The following is a 19,264-nucleotide window of genomic DNA, read 5'->3' on the forward strand; positions in this document are numbered from 1 at the left end:
AAGAACACGCCATTGTTTGTTATCTTGATTAGTCCATAGTAACGAAATATGATTAACTCTGTCGCACTATCTCATCCACGTCGCCTAAAAGATCCTGCTGATCACTACCTACACAGCTTCTCAAACTCAATACTACCGCAGCATCAAGCACCATCGGCGGCATTAAACATACAGTAGTCGATGTTTTTGTTATTGTTTGTTCCACCATTATTGAGCGCATATGTGGGGAAATTGTGTTGTGTTCCGCTAGCACCCAAAACGGCGAAGCTGAGGATGAATACCATCACTTGCGTACCACCATCCAGGGCAGCAGAGATCAGGTAGTTGTATTTAATGAAAAGACCGGGATGGAAGCGGCGGAGGTAGAACTGGGCAAATATTCCAAGGCCGAAGAACATGAGGAGTGATGAGTTGACGCCGACGCAAAGCACGCCAGAGTACCAAATGATGATGGAGGTATTGATATCGCGGAAAAACTCAAACTTTGTGAGTTTCCAAGCCAGCCAGAATGGAATAGGCGCTGCAAATCCGATCAAATACGACAAGGTGACCCATTGGTATTGGCTGCCCACCGAAAACATGTTCTTGGCAAGTGACCAAGCTACCGCCAGGGTATTATACCCCTGTACATTTTGGCCAGACCAAATGTTGGTACCGTCAATAGACAGTAGGGTTTCTGTCTGGTTGTCCACAATGCTGACCATCATCACATAGTCCATGATGGCCCCGATGATTGTGCCCAGCATTTGGGCTGTAAAGGTTGCTTTGGGCGGTAAATGCGCCAACTGGGCCAGCTTCAGATCACGCAGCAGCCACTGACCTTGTTGAATGCCATTGAATCCAAACACAGTGAAGTACATGTTGGCCAGGGGCTTTCCAGGCAATAGATAGCCGCCCAGCATCTGAATGACGGGCTGCTGGTTGAACTGGAATCCCGTGAGGCCCATCTGCGCGCCAAAGAAGAGGATAAAGAGTGCGGCAAAAATGTTGGACACAATAAAAGCCCACCAAGGCAGGGTTGACTTGATCGAGTACAGGGTCGCTATGCCGATGACAAATGATAGCACAAGAACGATTCCATACCACCAGTTCGGTACCTCAGCATAGCCGTTCTGCATCATCAACTTGTAGTGAGGATCCACTTCATCGTTGGCGATTGCCAGCTGCCGCCGATTTTCTTCGTATTCAGCGTTATTCCTCCGCCAGAACATATAAGTTGAAGGGCTGAGGAGTTTTCGCAACTTAGACGGTCGCAAAAACGCCCAGCCCTCTTTGATGTCGCTATAATTCCAGAGCAGCATATGAACGATGGCAGCAGTGATTCCAAGATTGGTTGTGATTAGATAAACCACATATGTGCCAGACAGAGAGGGAAATCCTTGATCGGCAACAAGCGTGCTATTGATGGTGTTGTCACTGTTGAGAACAGCCGTGAGGTTGTACTCGACAAAGTTGGTTGAGTTGGACGATCCGTCGTATAGCAGCTGAGACAAGAATGGGAAGTCCATTGACTGCCACACGTTGCCGTAGTAAACGCCCATGAATAACATGATGCAGATCAAATATCCCGTAAAACTGTTGACCAGTGTATAGAGAGGATACCAAAGAGGCGAGTTCAGTCCAGCAATGTAGTTCCAATCAAAGCAAAGTCCGAGGAAACCAAGGCCTTCGTTGTTCTGCGCTCCGCCAAAGAGGTTGGTAAACACAAGGCTATCTTGATGAGCCAAGCAAGGAATCGAAATGCCTTGGAAAATGGGTGCGATCCACAGTGGAATGATCTCCCAGAAAAAGGCACCGCTAAAGAAGATGCTGAAGTATCTTAAGCGTTGCTTGGTCTCAACTTTGTCGCGGTGTAACGTCTCCAACAAGGTATTGACGGGGATATTGATCGGCCAGAGCATCTTGGCTGGCTGAACCAGGACGGTACGAAGCAGACCCGCGATACCGTATGAAAGGAATTGCGAGGCGATGACCAGAAAAATGGCAGCACCTTGGTTCGGATTTGATCCGTAATAAAGTCGCTGGGCGGCAATGATCTGCGTTGCTACTGCAGATGTTGAGCCAGCAGAGCCCATAATCACCATGAATGCGTGCTCTTTGGAATTGAAATCGGCCGGATTGAGAAAGCGGCATACTCGGGCTATGACACCATTGCCACTCGGGCGTGGGATGAAAGTAAATGGTGTGGCCAAGATGTAGGCGATCACTGTCAGAAAGACCACTGACACGTAGATGACTTGGGGCTTGAAGTAGAAGATTTCCTGTAGGACTGATGCGAAGATGCACAAAATGAGGCCTGGAAGAGAGGTCTTTGTTAATAAAAATATGGTTCATAACAGATGACTTGAACTTACCAATAGCCATTGCACGAAAGGTCCATGGGGAGTCGTTTGGATTATCGTCAACGTGAAGAACGTGCGTAACCAGATCTTTTGCGTTATCAATTACCGTAACCTCGCCAAATCGATTTTCCTTTCTGACATCGTAGCCGTCGTTATTGTCATCGTCGGCATAGCTGATTGCTCTCTCAACCTCTGTATCCATTCCAGGCTTCTTTTCGCTGGTTTCAGCGTTGGACGCTGGAACTTCCGAAGTGATCTCATGATGCTTTTCTCTCTCCCCGATCCCCTTATCATCCGCTACGCCATGAGCATGGATAGAGTCTTGCTGGTCGGCCATGATGTCGATGATTTGCGCCTCGCCAGCCTCTCAGAGAAACAACAGGATGAGTCCATGTTGCTTGTTTCGGCAACATCTGAATTATATAGATGCAGCATATCTATGCACGGCATTCGTATTAATCGTAACTGCACGTCTTCTAATGGAGGATGGTGGGGTAGCAAAAGTTCCGACTAGACAGCTAGCTTATCGACCCCGCGCCGTCTTTGGTGTAGAATCGCCGTCCTTGGTGTAGAATCATTTCCTGATGAGGGAGGAGCCGATATCCTTTATTGCGGGCGAATTGCGAGAGGAACTTTCTAATCCCTCCCGGCAACGAAACGCCGGTTGCCCGCCGTTGATTCGCTCTAATTCGCTAAACTAGACGTTGATCCATGCAATCGGACTTTATCTAGCTCGAAAAGAATAAGCACTTTTGGCACTTTTGGGACTGTCGCGTGGTCGGCAGCCGATTATCCGAGATACGTGGTACGGTACCACTGGGTCAATTTACAATTCTATTATTCCATTTCCAATTGTTATTGATTTTGTAGGCCTTATCTCAGCGCGTAATAATAAGTGACTCTATCATTTGAAACAAAAGAAAGGCAAGAAAGAGATTTGCACATCTCTGAGATGGCCGCACGACTATTGTTCTTGTCAAAAAGAAGATTAGAGGCGGAAGCCCCCAACAGTACGTCGCGATCGTAAATCTGTGAATATTAAGATCCAATCTTTCGAAATAATAAGTGATTGAGTTTATAGAGCATGTATTCATGCATAATCTTTGTTGCGATGCTTGCAATAGATTTGGATGCAACGTTTGGTGTACATGGCAGTAGCTCCCTGCAGCGTTTTGTAGTTGTGAAAATTGATCGCTGATCGTTTAATCGAATGCAACCACTGCCTAGTGCTATTCGGCCATAGGCTTTGTACCAATCAGGTGATACACACTGCTAGGTTGTCATTTGACTCTAGTGATGATGTTGAAAGTCTTTAGATAAAGTAACTCTCATTCCGAATGTTAGATTACACGTATGCAGCATGTAAGCTAGCATCGCCAAGCCTTTCAGTGGCTGTATCTAGTGCCGCTACTACTAGCTGCCGGGACCCAAATATCCCGAGCTCGCTTTTACAAGAACATGTTATGTATCATGCGATCTGATTGATTCAGCAAAGAATACATTAACATTTTGAATAATACCAGCGAAACTTCAATGCAACTTAGAATTGCCACAATCAATAATCTAGAAGATTAATTAGCTTCCTTTTGCAGATCGCATACCTGTAGAGGCAATGCTGAGGAGCAGCCACTGAGATCTCATCGGATCTTTAGTTCTTCCGCCAGCGGCCTGCTCGGCTTCATGTTCCGTAAAAATTCTCTCCGCATTCAAGAAGTGCAGGGTCGTCAGTACGGATTAAGGCATCAGTATCCGTAGGTTGCACAAAGATACCCGTAACAATGGCACAATCAAAGTCGGCGAAGCGCAAGCGTAATGCACAGGGAGGAACCCCCCAAAAGCACGTCAAAGTCACCAAGACGGCGGTGCCTGTCAACCCAATTCCCGCCGATGAGCCATTCGAAATCAAGCGTTTGCAGTCGGTCATCTCGGATGAAGAGCTCGAAGTGACGATTGATACTCTCGCTACACTAGCGCAATATCCAAGCTTGACAAAGTCCAAGCTTTGCAGGAACCTTCGGACAGCAGTGTATGACTTTCGCCAGTCATGCACGACAGGAGTCAATGCTACCAGTATGTCAAACTGTAGATATTTAGCATGGTGGTGCAACTAAACATTTCTTAGCGGAGGCTGCAAATCTCACAGCAAAAGTGTCTGCTGCACTTGCTGATGAAAAATACCTCGAGGCCAAAATCTTACTCGCCGAGATGCGTCTCAGAGGCGAGGAACCGAAGCTGGGCGCATTATGTCGCTGGGTGCGAGATCTTGATGTTGTAACGCAGCCTAGGCAAACAAATGCCAATGATCCTGAACGCTCTGCAAAGGACGATGAACTTCTCAGTGTACTGGATGCCGTTCTGCGCGTTACCTGCCCAGTGGATGATAACATGGAGCTGGGAAAGCGTTTGCCTGGACTGTCTTCTCGAATCGCCTTTCAGACCACATGGGATCTGAGATCATCTACCACAACACATCAAATCTACGACTCCGTTCTAGACAAATCAATTCTTTCATCAGCGCCCAGCACAGCAGCTTCTGACCTGCGTATCATCGAAACAACCCCTGGCCCGCTCCGCAATCCTCCCAACTATCACCCAGCAATCCTCTACACTACTCAGCCTGACACCGTGCTGCTATCATCAGAATCTCCTCAAATTGAACTTCATAAACATCCTAATGTGGCCAATCTCAGTCTCGCAACGAATGTTCTTTCACCAGAAGAATGCAAGGCTATTATTGCCATTGGAGAGACTGTTGGTTTCCTTCCTGACATTCCCGTGCGTGAGGGCGGTGATCAGAGTGTCTTGGCGCACAACTTCTACTGGGTCGTCGACACATCATTCCATGATAGGCTTTGGGCGCGCATGTCACCTTTTGTACCGGCATCCGTCAATGGTCGCTTGGCTCGTGGCATTAATCGACGTTTCCGTGTGTACCGATACGTCCCTGGCGCAGAATATCGATGCCACATCGACGGAGCATGGCCGCCATCCGGTATTCGTCCAGACGATACATATGTATACGACGACTCTCCCGCTGGAAAAAAGCAAAGCTCGTTATTTACCTTCCTTCTATACCTCAATGATGAATTTGAAGGAGGCCAAACAACTTTTTTTGTCCCAGCCCCGTCAGAAGGAAGACTCAACGCCTATCGAGTGCGTCCGGTCATGGGCGGCGTAGCAATATTCCCACATGGAGAGACGAACGGAGCACTGCTACATGAAGGCTCAAGTGTCACCAAGGGCGCCAAGTATATTATTCGAACGGACGTCGAGTACGATGTCGATCCTTCTGAGGGAAATTAAAGCAATACAATGTGGTTGCTTAAGACTTACAAGTACCATTTACTGGTTTAATCATTGTCCACTTTTATGAACTAAATTAGCGTGTATATATTATTTCCATTTGCGGGTTGCTATTCCTTGATCATCAAATTGGCATGACCTAGGTAGATAGATTGTCATTCTACCAGAAACAGACACATCGGAGAAAAAGTTATTTCACTATCAAAATTCACCAGGGATTAATGGTGCGAGAAAGTGTAGGTGATATATACAATATATTTTCGAAAACTATATACTAGTAGCGTCATTTACAGTGTCATCATAGACAAACCGCATTGCGATGTTGTCTGGCAATATCCATAGACATGAGTGACCAATCTATATACATGTAGAAAGGGATAAACAAAGCTGTCGTGAGTTCATAAACTCTTTTAGTTGCTGCACTTGCCGTTGGTGCAGACGAGCGAGTCAGAGCAGTCATCTTCAGAGCCGCAGCTCGCGCCCAGGCAGTGGCCTTCCCAGCTGCAAGTAACAGGGGGGGCAGAACCGCCGCTGCCGGAGTCGGTGCTGCATTTGCCGCTGCTGCAGACGAGAGAGTCGGAGCAGTCATCGTCCGAGGAGCAGCTGGCGCCCTGGCAGTGGCCGGCCCAAGTACACGAACCACCACCGTTTCCAGGGTTGCTGCCGCCGCCGTTTCCAGGGCTTCCACCACCGCTGACAGGTCCCTCGGGCTGGCCTGGGGCGTTGCTGTCGAAGTTGTAAAGAGTCGTGTCCAGAACCTGCCAGCTGATGTCGATGTGGCCTTGGTTGCATGCCTGGCCGTTCAATGCGCTGAGAGCAGAGAAGCTGAAATCCAGACCGGGAGCTCCGTTCGGGTTCCAAGGACCAGTAGACGATCCAGTGCCACATCGCTCGCAGCCATCACCAATGAAGAAGGGAGTGCTCGATGCCACTCCGTTGACGCTGACGACAACCTGTCTGCCGCAGTACTGGGCCAAGTTGCTGGCAATCAAACTGTGGTTCATGGCAACGAGGTTGTTGCTGTTGATCTCGTTCAGGTTCAGGGCGATGAACTGGCTGCATTCGACGTTGCCCGTGTTTGCGACTGAGAGATCCTGGCCGCAGGACTGGGAGTGCTGAATATCGTAGTAGTATGTTCCATATCCACTGCCGCTGTAGATGACAGAAGAGGCGGCCAATTTGGCAAAAAGGCCGAGAGACGCAGCGATTTGGCCCTTCATTTTGAATGAGTCGGATTGTAGGATATAAAAAACGTGAATGGTGAGTTTGATAAGAGGTGGCTTCTTTCCTTGAGACTGTTGCTGCTGAATCAAAATGCCTTTAGTCGGGGAACACTTGGCTACTTATATATACCATTTTTTGCATTGATGCTTCGGTTGTACTATCGTGAAAGAATATGCCTGGTACCAGCAAACGGCCCGAAAGACCGTACGAGTATCATTTGCATGTTCACGGAGAATCAAATAGTCTGAAAATATTTATTGGACATAAGCTTATAGACACGATTGTCCTGCCCTTCTTGGTAAATCTCGTGGATATACCCCAGCTGACATGGCCCCTTTGACCTGACCTGAACAAGGCCCCCGTCTTTCTTGTGATTTTTTTTTTCTTCGACGTTCAACTGTCATATGCTCAATGGTCTTTCATTGGGTCAAAATTGAACATGGCACAGAAATTGAAAGTCTTATAACGCTAAATCAACATGGATGCAGACGTGTGTAAGCAAAAGGGCAATTATAAAAAACTCTGCCTTCCTTTTTGGATAGAGCACGTTTCTCTCTTTGGTCAGAAATTACATGAATGCGTTTGGTGGATAAGCTGTCCCCTAGCTACGGAGAAATTAGACTCCACCGAGAGAGCAACGGAAGATTTCGGGCACTCGGTACATCTCGACGACGAGCCGTTCTTGTAGGTGCGATTTCTAAAGTAATTCAGTATCAAGCAAGGCTAAAAAACTATAGTTAAAGTGTAGCCTGCTTTTCTTGGGCAGCCATCAGACGCATATACTCCATTTGCTGTATTCTGAAAAGTCCTGGCGGCACGCGCAGCAGTAACACCGGCATGATTACCTATACAACGCCGGCAGCACAAGCGATGACTGAGGCTGAAACGCGCTTACACGACAAACTCTGTGAAACTAATCAGCCAATACGATGGTTCGCGCCTGCAGGGACCTACCTATCTAGGAAGCACAGTTTACCGCCAAGACGATTGCGGAGACGTCGGTAGAGCAAGGACCGCTCCAGAACGGCATTGTCGGTGCCCCCGACAGCACTTGTGCCGTAAAGGTAAACGGTGTGCCCTGAGTAGCGTTCTTTGTATCTAAATACAGTATATTCAGGTACAAGCGCAACTAAAGTGTTGACATTTGGTGAGCTCTTACTAGTATAGGTAGGTAGGTAATAAAGAAGCTTATTAGTCATTTGATGACGATGGAATGTATTTTTTCCTATAACACATCTCAGTGTCTCTCTTCGCCAATTCCTTTTAATCGCTTTCAAGCTGGCCTGCCTAAATAATCGTGTCTTTGCAAACGGGCAATGATTAGATATCTGGATCACAGTAATCGTTTTGAGGCCTTGCCTTTTTCTATTATGTATGGGTGCAGTGCAAGTAGAATAGCACATGTAAAACTTGCAGAGCATTCGCTGGTATTCCTAATGCAGCCCTACCTACCAGCGACTGAGCTGATCTAAGGCCCCGCTGAGATACCGTCTAGCACGTACTCCGTACGCTACATCTCTTTACCCAAGTTCATACATCGCATTGGACTCCATGAACAGCAATATGGGAGTTTTGTTCGTCATCCATTATTTTACGCCAAATTTCCTACCTAAGGGCCAAATTTATCGTTTTGCTACTTGGGACATTGTTTATTCACACCTCTATTCTACCCAATGAACATTTGAAAGCAGGACTTCCGCCTCGTATCCGGTTTTGTTCAACCTTTCTATTTCCGTAATCACTGCATGAATTAACAAGAACAGCAATCAATTCAGAAAAGTATTTTACTTGTATAACAGACAGCATCGTCCATACAGGTCCCTACCTTGTCAGATTAGTCCTCAGAGGTTTGTAATCTTGCGCACCTCTATATCGTCGGTCTCGACACAGGAACCACCATATGCAGCACATAGATATTCTCAGCATCTTCATCATGTATGTGCATGTAAATGTAAATGCTGCATTGAAGTAGTGCCAGCACGGAAACATGGAAGATAATGTAATTTTCAGTTGAATAGTAACTGTATACGACTCTTGATGTTCTTTATAGGGTATGCAGCAATCCCATTCCGTAGTTGTAAGCATGGGCCAATTATTAGTTATGCCTGAGCTATCAGCTACCAGATAGCTTTCAGTGCCATAATGTCCAACTCATCGGATTAATTCGCATTCCCTGTCCTTGCCCCTTGAAATCCTTTACCCTTTCGAGATAGATAAATGATACAAGAAATGCCATTTTTGGCACGTAGACTGATTTATAGCGGTTGTCTTGGCATTTCGGGGTCAGTCCCATTGGAGGAAAATATGTGGTGCGTAGGATCTAGAGCTTACCTACATACCTTGGTTAATCTCATGTAGGCTCTTAAACAAATGGGAATACCGCAGCTACTACGAACGATACGAAGTCTACCCTGGCCTTTTCTTGGAAACATTCAGCTTTTTTCGAATCATCGGAGCCTTCCTTTCTCGTATACCCTCCATAACTAATATTTACGCAAGGATAGGCGATTTCAGAAGCTCCAAATTCACTCAGAGGAACAGCCTTCCTATTCAAGCTTAATTTAGTGTGTGATATAGAGTTGTGGGGGCCTACAATAAGTGTTACTGTTAGCAACTCTAATCGGAGTTTCTCAATAACTCCTAACCTTGCATTCTCGTATTTCTTCATAGGTTATCATGCCATATAATACATAAATATATAATAGGGGACTATTCTCTCCGAGAGCATTTGATTGTAGCCTGCGTTGCCTTTTTATCCTACACTGCTTTCAGCGTTAATACAACACAAAAGCAACATGCGCTCTTCAATTCTCTTCGCTGCTGCCACAGCTGGCACTGGCTCTTTAGCCTACACAATTCCTGCTAACCTTCAGGCAATCTATAACGCTCACAAGGTCAGCGCTTTGCCCAAGTTTCATATCCTGAGCATCACTAATATGAATTATCCCCCAACAGTCAGGAACTTGCGCCACCCCGCTCTCAGGGACCTCCTCGTCAGGAGCTGTATTCTGCGGAGATATCCCAAATGCTATCTTTCTGAAAGGAAGCAATGGAAACTATGACAACATGGACGTCGATTGCGATGGCTCCGACGACAAGGCTGGCGACTGCTCAAATGATCCTACCGGCTATGGCGAGACAGCGTTCAAGGACACCGTGCAGTCCTATGGCATTTCCGATTTGAATGCCAATATCCATCCATATGTCGTTTTCAACGAGCCACCTTTCTTCAACGCCGAGCAACATGGCATGAAGCCGCTGAGTGTAATGGCTGTTGTGTGCAACAATCAAGTAGTAAGTCTTGCCTTTATACGCGTGTACAATAATTTTCAAGCCAGTGTATGCTTACCAGTTCTACTCCTCCCCTTAGTGGTACGGCATCTGGGGCGATACCAACACAGAGCCGACTACAGGCGAAGCAGCAATTTCACTTGCACAGCTGTGCTTCCCCAACGAGGGTCTCAATGGCGACTTTGGCCACGGCACCAAGGACGTGCTGTACATTGGATTCGTCGGCGATGAGGCCGTGCCTGGCAAGAACGGCGCCAACTGGAAAGCGAGCAATGTCTCACAATTTGAAGCCAGCATCAAGTCATTGGGTGATTCGCTCGTCCAGAGTCTTGGAACCTCAACCGGCGGCGGCTCTGGCGGAGGTTCTGGCGGAGGTTCTGGCACCTGCTCCTGGGAGGGTCACTGCATCGGGGCTTCCTGCGGATCTGACGATGACTGCTCGGATGACTTCGTTTGCAGCAACGGCAAGTGTGCGGCGGAGTGAGTCTTTGCCGTGTATCAGAGGCTCGCTTAGTAGTAGTAGACGGCAATACGCGAAACGAAATTAAGAACATGAAATAAAGTGCATTTACTTGTCCATGCGCCTTGTACGCGAGGCCTGAACTCCTTAGGGCGGGGATATACATAACATTTCGGCGAAAATACACGTATTGATTGACTGATGACTGCTGGCCCCTTTGGTGAGTCACTGCATGTAATCTTTACATACCTGTATTACCGATAGACCTGGGAAATTTGAGCAGCATGGGGGGCTAAGCCACCAATAGGTAACCGAGGACTTTGCTACCAGACAATACACCAGGACTTGGCGAAGGGGAGTAGGAATGGCGAGGCAGTGTAGATATGAGCCTGCTGGAGCCTCTCTGTGGCGTCGGAGATTGGGCGTCAGCGTGCAATAGGAACGTCGGCACATCGTGAATGACACATCATCTCGATGATGCACGTACAGGAACCTCATCGTAGCAGCAGAAACAGCAGCATCGGTAGTACCGGTATGTTCCTTCAGCGGGGCAAATGCGACTCTCCGACACTCCTCCAGCGATCCTCAGCGATCCTCCAGCGATCCTCAGCCAGGTTTCTTGCTAGTGCCACCGACGAGCCGAGCACTTGTACATTTAGGTGCCCTGTCGGCCCGGTATATAAATGGACCGCGTAGAAGTCCCAGACCATTGCAAACATTCAAGAATAAGCTTGTCTTGTGATACTTGTATTCCTATTACACCAATTACGCGCAGATTGTATCACTTAACAATCGTTTGCTTGCCTCGTCTCGCAACATCTCCCCTAAGACACCCCTCCGCCAAAGATATACTGCGATAGCTACCACGCAATGGCTTCCATCACCTTCTACGATATCGCTCACAAGCCCCCCGTAGAGGAGTCGTGCTGCTCACCAAACCCATGGAAAACTCGACTGGCGCTCAATTTCAAGGGCGTCCATTACTCGACGTCGTGGGTTGCTATGCCTGACATTTCGAAATTGCGCCAAAGCCTCGGTCAACCTGCCTCTCGCAAGTTTGCCGACGGCACCGACTTCTACACTCTTCCCGTGATTCAAGATCCTGCAACGAATGCCACAGTCGGGGACTCATTCGACATCGCCCTCTATCTACAGCGCACATATCCTGACTCGGGCGGCGGCGACTTGTTCCCTGCCCAGACTCTTGACTACACCTTTGTGTCGACTTACCAAATCCCCATTCCATTGTCGAAGCGCGAGGATGGAGGCTTCCCCGAGTACCTTCGGTTCAACACAAATGTTGACGCAGCATTCAGCGCTCACGTCCAGCTAATGGTCGAAGGTATGCCGTATGACCCGGCTACATTTGAGCAGACCAAGGCCGAATTCGTTCGCCGTGCTGGCGTTAGCTGTTGGGAGGACTTTATTTTGACCAGAGAAGCGCGCGAGAAGCTCATGAAATCATTTGAGAATATGTTAGGCGACCTGGCGAAACTGTTCCTTGAAAATGTTGACGGCCCTTTTCTGTTAGGACAGCAGGCCAGCTACGCAGACTTGATCGTTGGCGCCTGGTTGCGGATGGCTCAAAGGACTTTGCCCAAGCAAGAGTGGGAAGAGGTGCGACGCTGGCATGGGGGTATATTTGGGCGGCTGCATGATGCTCTTGACCAGTACGCCGAGATAAAATAATGCATTACGGCTCGCAGCTCTATATGAAGTTGTGTAAGCGAGGGCATTAGATTCGGTGTAATGCAGGGTGTAAAAATTGGCAACAAGGCTAGATCAAAGAGCAGATTAATATTGAGTTGGGTTTATCATAAATCCCATGAACTCATAAATAGGATATGTCCGCCACTTAGTTACCTATCAATTCAATCACTTATCAGACGTATATGGAATCAGAGATTTAGCCCCAGAGAATTCTCAAAACACTCCCCATGTGTAATTAAGCATATCTAAAATCGGGAACTGACGCAAAGGAATACTTGACGCATTTAGAGCGCTTTTTGCCTTAGCATCGCGCCCTTCTATCTTGTTCTCTACTAAGATTTCGAGATCGTATTTTTCATGCAGGCTCTGAACTCTTGAGCTCACCTCGGTCACCTACGTATTATTTAGCACCTGAAATTAGATGATTATCATTCCGTGCATCATAACTCATTAGGGCACTTGAGTCGTCAGATCTTGGGGATTATACGACCAGATCGGCGTGACATATAAGGTATGTACTAGTTGAAGATTCCACACCAAATTTGTCGCAAAATACCGCAACCTTGCTTGCGATGATCTTAGTTCACTTTTGTCGCCTTCTGACATCATACAACTTAACTAGTCGCAACTTGTTTCTATGGAACTCTTGTCACTTGCTGCTTTGAGATTCATCGGTAAGTGTTGGCACAGCACTTATAACACTGACAGGCTGTTCACCGATTATCGTCGAATCCAAGGCCAACAACGCCACCAATAATTTAGATACACCATTTAGCAGCGAAAGTTGTCGTTCAACTTGGGCACTATATGCTTCATAGAGAGGCTTCTTGCGCGCAATCACGCTCATAGTCGAACTGATTTTCATTCGGTAAGAGAAACTCGCGGTCTTCGGAAAACATCTCTCTGCCTGCACTTCGTTGGATCGCCAATACGAATTTTCCATTGTAGTCTTATGCTTGGAGAATAGTTGCATGCAATTAATATATGCATTCTCAATACTATTGTTTATAATTTCTCGTGAGATGGATACGCGTGCTTGGCGGGGAAACGCGCTGGTGCTCTTCAAGGGTTCTAGATCCAAGATCTCTGGCTAACCCCAGCTACAACTTCCGATCCTCACGCGGCACAGCGAAGGAAATTATTGCTTGTATAAGAGCCTTTAGTGCAGCATTAGCGCTAACTACTGCGCGTAGTAGGAGCACTAACGCATCTGCCGTCTCCAAGCGGTCTGGAAATTTGAAGCTTGTAGCCCTTTCAGCTGGGAATTCCCAGCTTCAAGACGTTCAGCTCCCAGCACTATTGAGATGTTAGCGTCTGTCAACTGGACTAGACGACGATCGATGTAAGGGAGGCAAATTATTCGCCAACTCAAGTCCAGCACAGTAGAGTGAAAGAATATTATAAGGGGAGTTGGTTTCTACCAGCTTCTCAAGCTCCTATCTTCATCCATCTGCAATTTGTTTTTGTTTGATGACTTTCAAGATGCATTCTCCAGCCAGAAACTTCATGTTGGGCATCCTGTTCTCGCTGCTATCTCTCTGTTTTACTGCCAATGCGTCGAGCCTCCCACCAGACTCTGCGGAGAAACGCACAAATAGCTGTTGCACCAGGAGCGATGTTGCTGCTGTAGTCAAGACATTTTCTAAATACTCCTCGATTAGCAATGATATCTGTGCAAAGTTACTGCACCGCCCACCTCCCGGCACCAAAACCACCACGAAGATAACGACAAAGAAAGTCACCTCAACCTGCACAAAGCCGACAACCATAACCGCTAAGCAAGGAACCTCGTTTGTTAGCGTGTCGGTGACAAAGACAAATGCTCAAGTTGATACTGTAACCGCCACAGTGTCTGCAATAATTACTACCACTGCTACGTCCACTGAAACCGATACCGATACCATAACACAAACAGTCACAGCCCCTGCGGAAACTGTTACAATGTGAGTAGCCATGTCCATGTCTGGCTAAGATATGATCTTGTAATCGAGACGTACTAACCAATACTGCGGCTGATTCTAGTACCACCACCACTGCTGCGTATGTGCAGAAGCGAAACCAACACGACCCTTGCCTAGGCGAACTATTTCATGGGTTGCCTAAGGAGCTTTCCGTTATCTACGAAGACAAAGCGATAGAAGCTTGTGGCTGCTATTTGAAACCACCAGTTACAGTGACTGTGACCAGCACGACTACTGCACATGCTACGACCACACTTACTGTGACGAAATCTTCCACCATCCACGCAACAACAGTGACCACCACTATCCCTTCTACAATTACTAGGCTGTCAACATCAACAGCCACTGTTACCGCTTATGCAACTACCACGGTGACTGGTTCTACTACGACAACAGCAACAACCGTTACAACTATTACAGTTACTCCACCCATAGCTACGCATTACGTCTATGACACGGTTACTTATAGCCAAGTCAGCCTTCCTTCCAACGACTGCGTTTACAACGAATACTACAACTACCCCGATGTTAACAACGACCCGACGAATAACTACCAGGCGGGAGTGCGGGAATGCGAAAATTTGTGTACTGCTGATCCCAACTGCCAATTCTGGTTCTTCCTTCATTTTGACCCTAGCAAGTCCAGAGGTTATGATGCATCTGCCTGCATCATGGATAACCAGCCATACAACCCAGCATTCTTACAATGTGGTTATGTCGACAACTATAACGTGGCTTATAATAAAAATCCTTCACCACAATAGCGCAGCATCTGTCGCGTTGGAAGAGTTAGCGGACGTAATCTACGCCTAGTCTCTTTTTCTAGATGCCCAAATCCTGTTATTCAAAGAACAAGAACTACTCAACTTAGAAAGATGATATGAATCAATTGAATTTCATAACAAAAGCCAGAGAAAGAGTGAAAAGAGCACAAACATGAAAGTTCTTCGTTCAATATGTCCAAAACCATTGGCTTCGAAATCAGCCATGCATACGTCTTTCAATGCTTTTAACAGCAGTTATATAATATTAAACAAGATGTTTCCAGAGAGAGATTCATGTGCTATACATTCAAGAAGGTGCACGTGCAACAACATATATCACATCAGTGCTGATGTTGTATTCAAGATAAAAGCTGATTCCTTTAACCTTCAAACATACAACAGCTAGCGTCTCCGAATGAGCTCATTTTGATCCGACTTGTTTGATCTGGTCTACCACTGAGTTTATATCGATAAGATCCCAAACATCGGTGAATTTCCCATCCCTTAGTCGGTAGAGGGTAAACTGCGACGTAGTCACGCGGCGTCCGGTTGGTTGGATCCCCTGGAATTCGCCTTGATGAGTGCCAGTTACACTCAAGTGAAGTGCCATATAACCGTTTTCGATAGTCAGGTGCCTAATCGTCCATTGCCAGTCCGGGAATGCAGCAACTAGAGGCTTGAACTGCGCCGTGACTTCAGACGGGGACCAAGGTTTGTCATTGATGTTGATTGGCGATGTATAAAATGCCTCCATCGCATTGAAGTTGTGCGCATTGCAGTGTTCAATGTAGGACAAGTACAGCGATCGGTGCTCATCGTTTGTTGCAATAGTCTGGGCAGCTGTAGAAGCTGAAGCTGGACCTTGGTTGGCCATTATAAGTGTAGATGTAAAGTCAGACAAGCTGTGTTCTTTCAAGTGTGTCCAATGCCGCCTGTGCATAGATATCATTGACACTTGCGCAGTGATGGATGAAATATATGTATTTAAGCGCTTACCATGGCAAGCCAAGTCTAGAAGCGAGGGTAGCAATAGAATATCGATTTCACGCATTATAAATCAGAGTCGGCTCGTCGCTATTACAAACTGTATTACAAGAGCGCTGAATAAAAGTTACATAAGCTCGAGCTTTGTTTTTAAGCATACTTTTCCACCAAGATTATCTATATTTATCGTCTTCACTCATCTAGTATATACTACGATTCATATATGCAAATGTCCATTCAATTCTCACGAATTGTTCCCATCTTTACTCAATCAAGGCACTGGGAGTAGTACTGGTTCAGCACTTTGCAGGTGGCTGGGGGCGCACAAGCTGTAGGGCCTGCCCACCCAGTACCTCCACACTGGCCGTAGAGTGATTGTGTCCCACTGCCGGTTGGTGCTGACGATGTTGCGGATGCTGGCGGCCGGCTTGAGCTGCTGCCCGGCGGCGGAGACGTGTCGCCTCCTAGCACAGGCGTGGTGTCGGTCTCTTGCATTCCGACGCAGAGGCATTGTTGCCAGTCAGAAGTAGCCTGGCCTGGGCAAGCGACGGGCTCGAAATCAACAACGACATTGTCTCCAAATACCTCGTTCTGTGCCATGATGTCGAAGTGGTAGCTGTAGCCGTACTGGTTGGTGCCTCCCACGGTTGGGCACCACTGCGCGTTTCCATTGTTAGGACACAGATTTGTAACCATGACAATGATGCTCTGGCCCGCCACGCCGCCCGTGCCGCAAGAAGAGCAAGCCGACTGTCCCGTCGAGGTCAAGTTGTAGCATTTACCGCAGCCCGCGCCACACCACGAAGCACCAGCCGTGTCGTAGAGAGCCTGGGAGCCGGCAGCTGTGTAAACTCCGTTGCCGATGCCAAGCTACCGATGGAATGCGGGTTAGAAACAAAGATTGATACAGAGTAGCTGGCCCAATAGCGCGAGATCTCACCTGCCAGGAGAAAGCGGCGCCGCCATTCGCACCGCCGCAGCCACAGGCACCCTCCTGCCCATCATAGTAGCGCTATATTTCCGGTTAGCTGCTGTTTGACATGGGTTATAGAAAGTGTACTTGCGGTGGTGGTGGCCTTATACGCGGCAACAGAGCTCGCGATAAGAGAGCCGACAAAAAGAGAGGCCTTCATGTTCAATATGTGGCTTAACCTGAATCGCAACGCCGATACAGGATGTTTATTAGAGTGTTTGGTCTGGCAACATGTGGAATGGGCAGCACAGCAAAGGCCTTCTAATATAATATATAGAGGGATTGAAAACTAGGGGCTATGCACACACCGCCGCTTTTCTAATTTCCCGAGCGTTTTGGCTCCGAGCGGTAATTCACATATAGCATAATATTCCGGCTGCAACATACTCCAAGTTCGCTGTATCTTTAATACTTGACATGGTTGAAAAGAGTAATTATCTCTCACTCATTATTCTAGTTCCGTGTAAGAACACTTATTCGCTGCTAGAATATTTAAACATGTCATTATTGGAATATACTGAGTACTAATTACTGGATAGATAGCGGTGTAAGGGCATTTCACCGCTAGACTCCCAGTCGTATGATTGCTATGCCCCTATATGCACCCATTCTCTTTTTGAAGTCTATACATTTTTAAAACCAAGTAGGCTGTTCCTATCATTGACTTGCATACAAATCGTAAAACAAAATGTGTATATCATTTATATATCGTATCTTACTACACTGTAACTTGTTCAATTATAGCTTCTTTTGCTTAGAGATTTATGGGAATACATCTTAGCCTGTAATCCTTAGCCTGTATTGCGGCCAGGCTGTATAGACATTTGCCGCCACTGTATGCCCTCAGGCTATTATCAACGAACCCCGGCTATGCATTTCGGACATCGCACTTAAGCAGTTCTACAAATTGATACACTTCATAATGGATCTATGTCTTTGTTGCGTAGGCCTATTATTGTTACATCAAGTACAGTCAAATAGATTGATACTAAAACACTAACTTTTCTATTCTAACACTATCGTAAGGACTTGACAAGAATACTCTAACCCTACATATCTCATAGTTCTGAGCAAAAAGGTAATTCTGCAACTAGTGGTGATTCTCTAAACTAAATCTCCAATATTGAGGCGCAAACTCCGTCAAGAAATTCTCTAAGCTGTTTCAGATCATAAGAATCCGATCCAGATATCTCGAGAGACCAATGATCTTTTGTAGGCTTAGCGATGATAAAAATGTCATTGGTCTGCACCAGTCCAGGCTTGGCAACGATATTAAGCTGCGGTCCGCTACCGGAGAAAAGAGCAGGGTTCTCATCGATATTTTGGAACTGCACAATACAGTTGTATCGTCGTAAGCTTGGAGGCCAATCTGTGCAATCCTGTAGGAGGTTTTTAGACCCTGCAGCTTCATATGCAACACTGCGATGGCGTTGGCTCTGAACCTGGCTGATAACATCTCTGAGCAATGTCTCTTGCTGGACCTTTGCCCTAATGGGAACTATGTTCAAGCATGGCCCCATGACATCTTTGAGCTCTGCGCTGAGGGATGAGCGACCTGACACAGTAAGCCCAAATACCAGATCCGTTGAGTGCGTAAATTTAGCTAGAGCATGTGCGCATGCAGCAATGAATACCGTGGCGGAAGTCGTGCGATCAATTCTTCCTGGTGCTGGGATAGTCCTGCTCAGTCGCAGCGCTTTTCCTGTGGAATGTTCCAAATTACGGGGCATGGGCATTTGCAAAGGCTGAGACTTTTCGAGAAAACTCTTCCAAAACGGGAACGACTTCTCTTCTAGGTATTGCATATGCTTGATGTATTGCGAAAATTGTGGAACTGACGGTGGCAGTTGATGAGATAAGAGAGCAGAGAGAGTGGTCAACAGCGGACCAAGACTCATTCCATCGTATTGCGCATGGGCTATTCTTATTGTTAGTCGAACGGGACCCTGTACCGATCTCTGAATATGAAACATGGTAAAAGGTTTTCCTAGTTGCAATGGCTGCGAGAGGATTTTTGGATGAAGCTGTGAAGATTCGAGATCTCTCTCAATTGGATGGATACAAACAGGGATTTCTATCGCGTCCGAAATGACGTGAAAGAAAGCGCCCTCGTATTGAATGAAGATGGCGCGGAGAATATCGAACTTGTCCCATAGTATTGAGCAGGCAGTAACTAGCTCCACGTCTGTCATATCGCCGGGGAAGTCAAAATACATTGCTGCACAACTCAGAGGGGTTTTCCGCATTGCCAT

General features: G+C 46.9%; 8 protein-coding genes across 8 annotated transcripts; 4 read left to right on the plus strand and 4 right to left on the minus strand.

Moving 5' to 3' along the window:
- Nucleotides 1–143: 143 nt before the first annotated feature.
- TGAM01_v201429 (hypothetical protein) lies at nucleotides 144–2,679 on the minus strand (the record flags this gene model as incomplete). Its single annotated transcript, XM_018804787.1, has 2 exons — nucleotides 144–2,296; nucleotides 2,355–2,679. The coding sequence occupies 2 exons, from the start codon at nucleotides 2,677–2,679 to the stop codon at nucleotides 144–146; spliced, it is 2,478 nt and encodes an 825-aa protein (XP_018662055.1).
- Nucleotides 2,680–4,120: 1,441 nt separating this feature from the next.
- Nucleotides 4,121–5,645, plus strand: TGAM01_v201430 (prolyl 4-hydroxylase; the record flags this gene model as incomplete). The annotated part of the gene is made up of 2 exons (XM_018804788.1): nucleotides 4,121–4,412; nucleotides 4,465–5,645. The coding sequence occupies 2 exons, from the start codon at nucleotides 4,121–4,123 to the stop codon at nucleotides 5,643–5,645; spliced, it is 1,473 nt and encodes a 490-aa protein (XP_018662056.1).
- Nucleotides 5,646–6,055: 410 nt separating this feature from the next.
- TGAM01_v201431 (hypothetical protein) lies at nucleotides 6,056–6,865 on the minus strand (the record flags this gene model as incomplete). Its single annotated transcript, XM_018804789.1, has 1 exon — nucleotides 6,056–6,865. The coding sequence occupies one exon, from the start codon at nucleotides 6,863–6,865 to the stop codon at nucleotides 6,056–6,058; it is 810 nt and encodes a 269-aa protein (XP_018662057.1).
- A 2,799-nt stretch (nucleotides 6,866–9,664) lies between these two features.
- TGAM01_v201432 (chitosanase) lies at nucleotides 9,665–10,644 on the plus strand (the record flags this gene model as incomplete). The annotated part of the gene is made up of 3 exons (XM_018804790.1): nucleotides 9,665–9,763; nucleotides 9,825–10,163; nucleotides 10,240–10,644. 3 exons carry the CDS (start codon nucleotides 9,665–9,667, stop codon nucleotides 10,642–10,644), a joined length of 843 nt encoding a protein of 280 aa, XP_018662058.1.
- An 846-nt stretch (nucleotides 10,645–11,490) lies between these two features.
- On the plus strand, nucleotides 11,491–12,309 carry TGAM01_v201433 (hypothetical protein; the record flags this gene model as incomplete). Its single annotated transcript, XM_018804791.1, has 1 exon — nucleotides 11,491–12,309. The coding sequence occupies one exon, from the start codon at nucleotides 11,491–11,493 to the stop codon at nucleotides 12,307–12,309; it is 819 nt and encodes a 272-aa protein (XP_018662059.1).
- Nucleotides 12,310–13,812: 1,503 nt separating this feature from the next.
- On the plus strand, nucleotides 13,813–15,055 carry TGAM01_v201434 (hypothetical protein; the record flags this gene model as incomplete). The annotated part of the gene is made up of 2 exons (XM_018804792.1): nucleotides 13,813–14,273; nucleotides 14,353–15,055. The coding sequence occupies 2 exons, from the start codon at nucleotides 13,813–13,815 to the stop codon at nucleotides 15,053–15,055; spliced, it is 1,164 nt and encodes a 387-aa protein (XP_018662060.1).
- Nucleotides 15,056–15,476: 421 nt separating this feature from the next.
- Nucleotides 15,477–15,929, minus strand: TGAM01_v201435 (aspartyl-tRNA synthetase; the record flags this gene model as incomplete). The annotated part of the gene is made up of 1 exon (XM_018804793.1): nucleotides 15,477–15,929. One exon carries the CDS (start codon nucleotides 15,927–15,929, stop codon nucleotides 15,477–15,479), a length of 453 nt encoding a protein of 150 aa, XP_018662061.1.
- A 377-nt stretch (nucleotides 15,930–16,306) lies between these two features.
- Nucleotides 16,307–17,051, minus strand: TGAM01_v201436 (acetylxylan esterase; the record flags this gene model as incomplete). Its single annotated transcript, XM_018804794.2, has 2 exons — nucleotides 16,307–16,909; nucleotides 16,980–17,051. Coding segments are annotated over 2 exons (675 nt in total), but the record flags the coding sequence as incomplete, so codon positions are not given.
- Nucleotides 17,052–19,264: the final 2,213 nt, after the last annotated feature.

Source organism: Trichoderma gamsii (genome assembly GCF_001481775.2).
Source record: "Trichoderma gamsii strain T6085 chromosome Unknown Scaffold_3.2, whole genome shotgun sequence".
Lineage (NCBI taxonomy): Eukaryota > Fungi > Ascomycota > Sordariomycetes > Hypocreales > Hypocreaceae > Trichoderma > Trichoderma gamsii.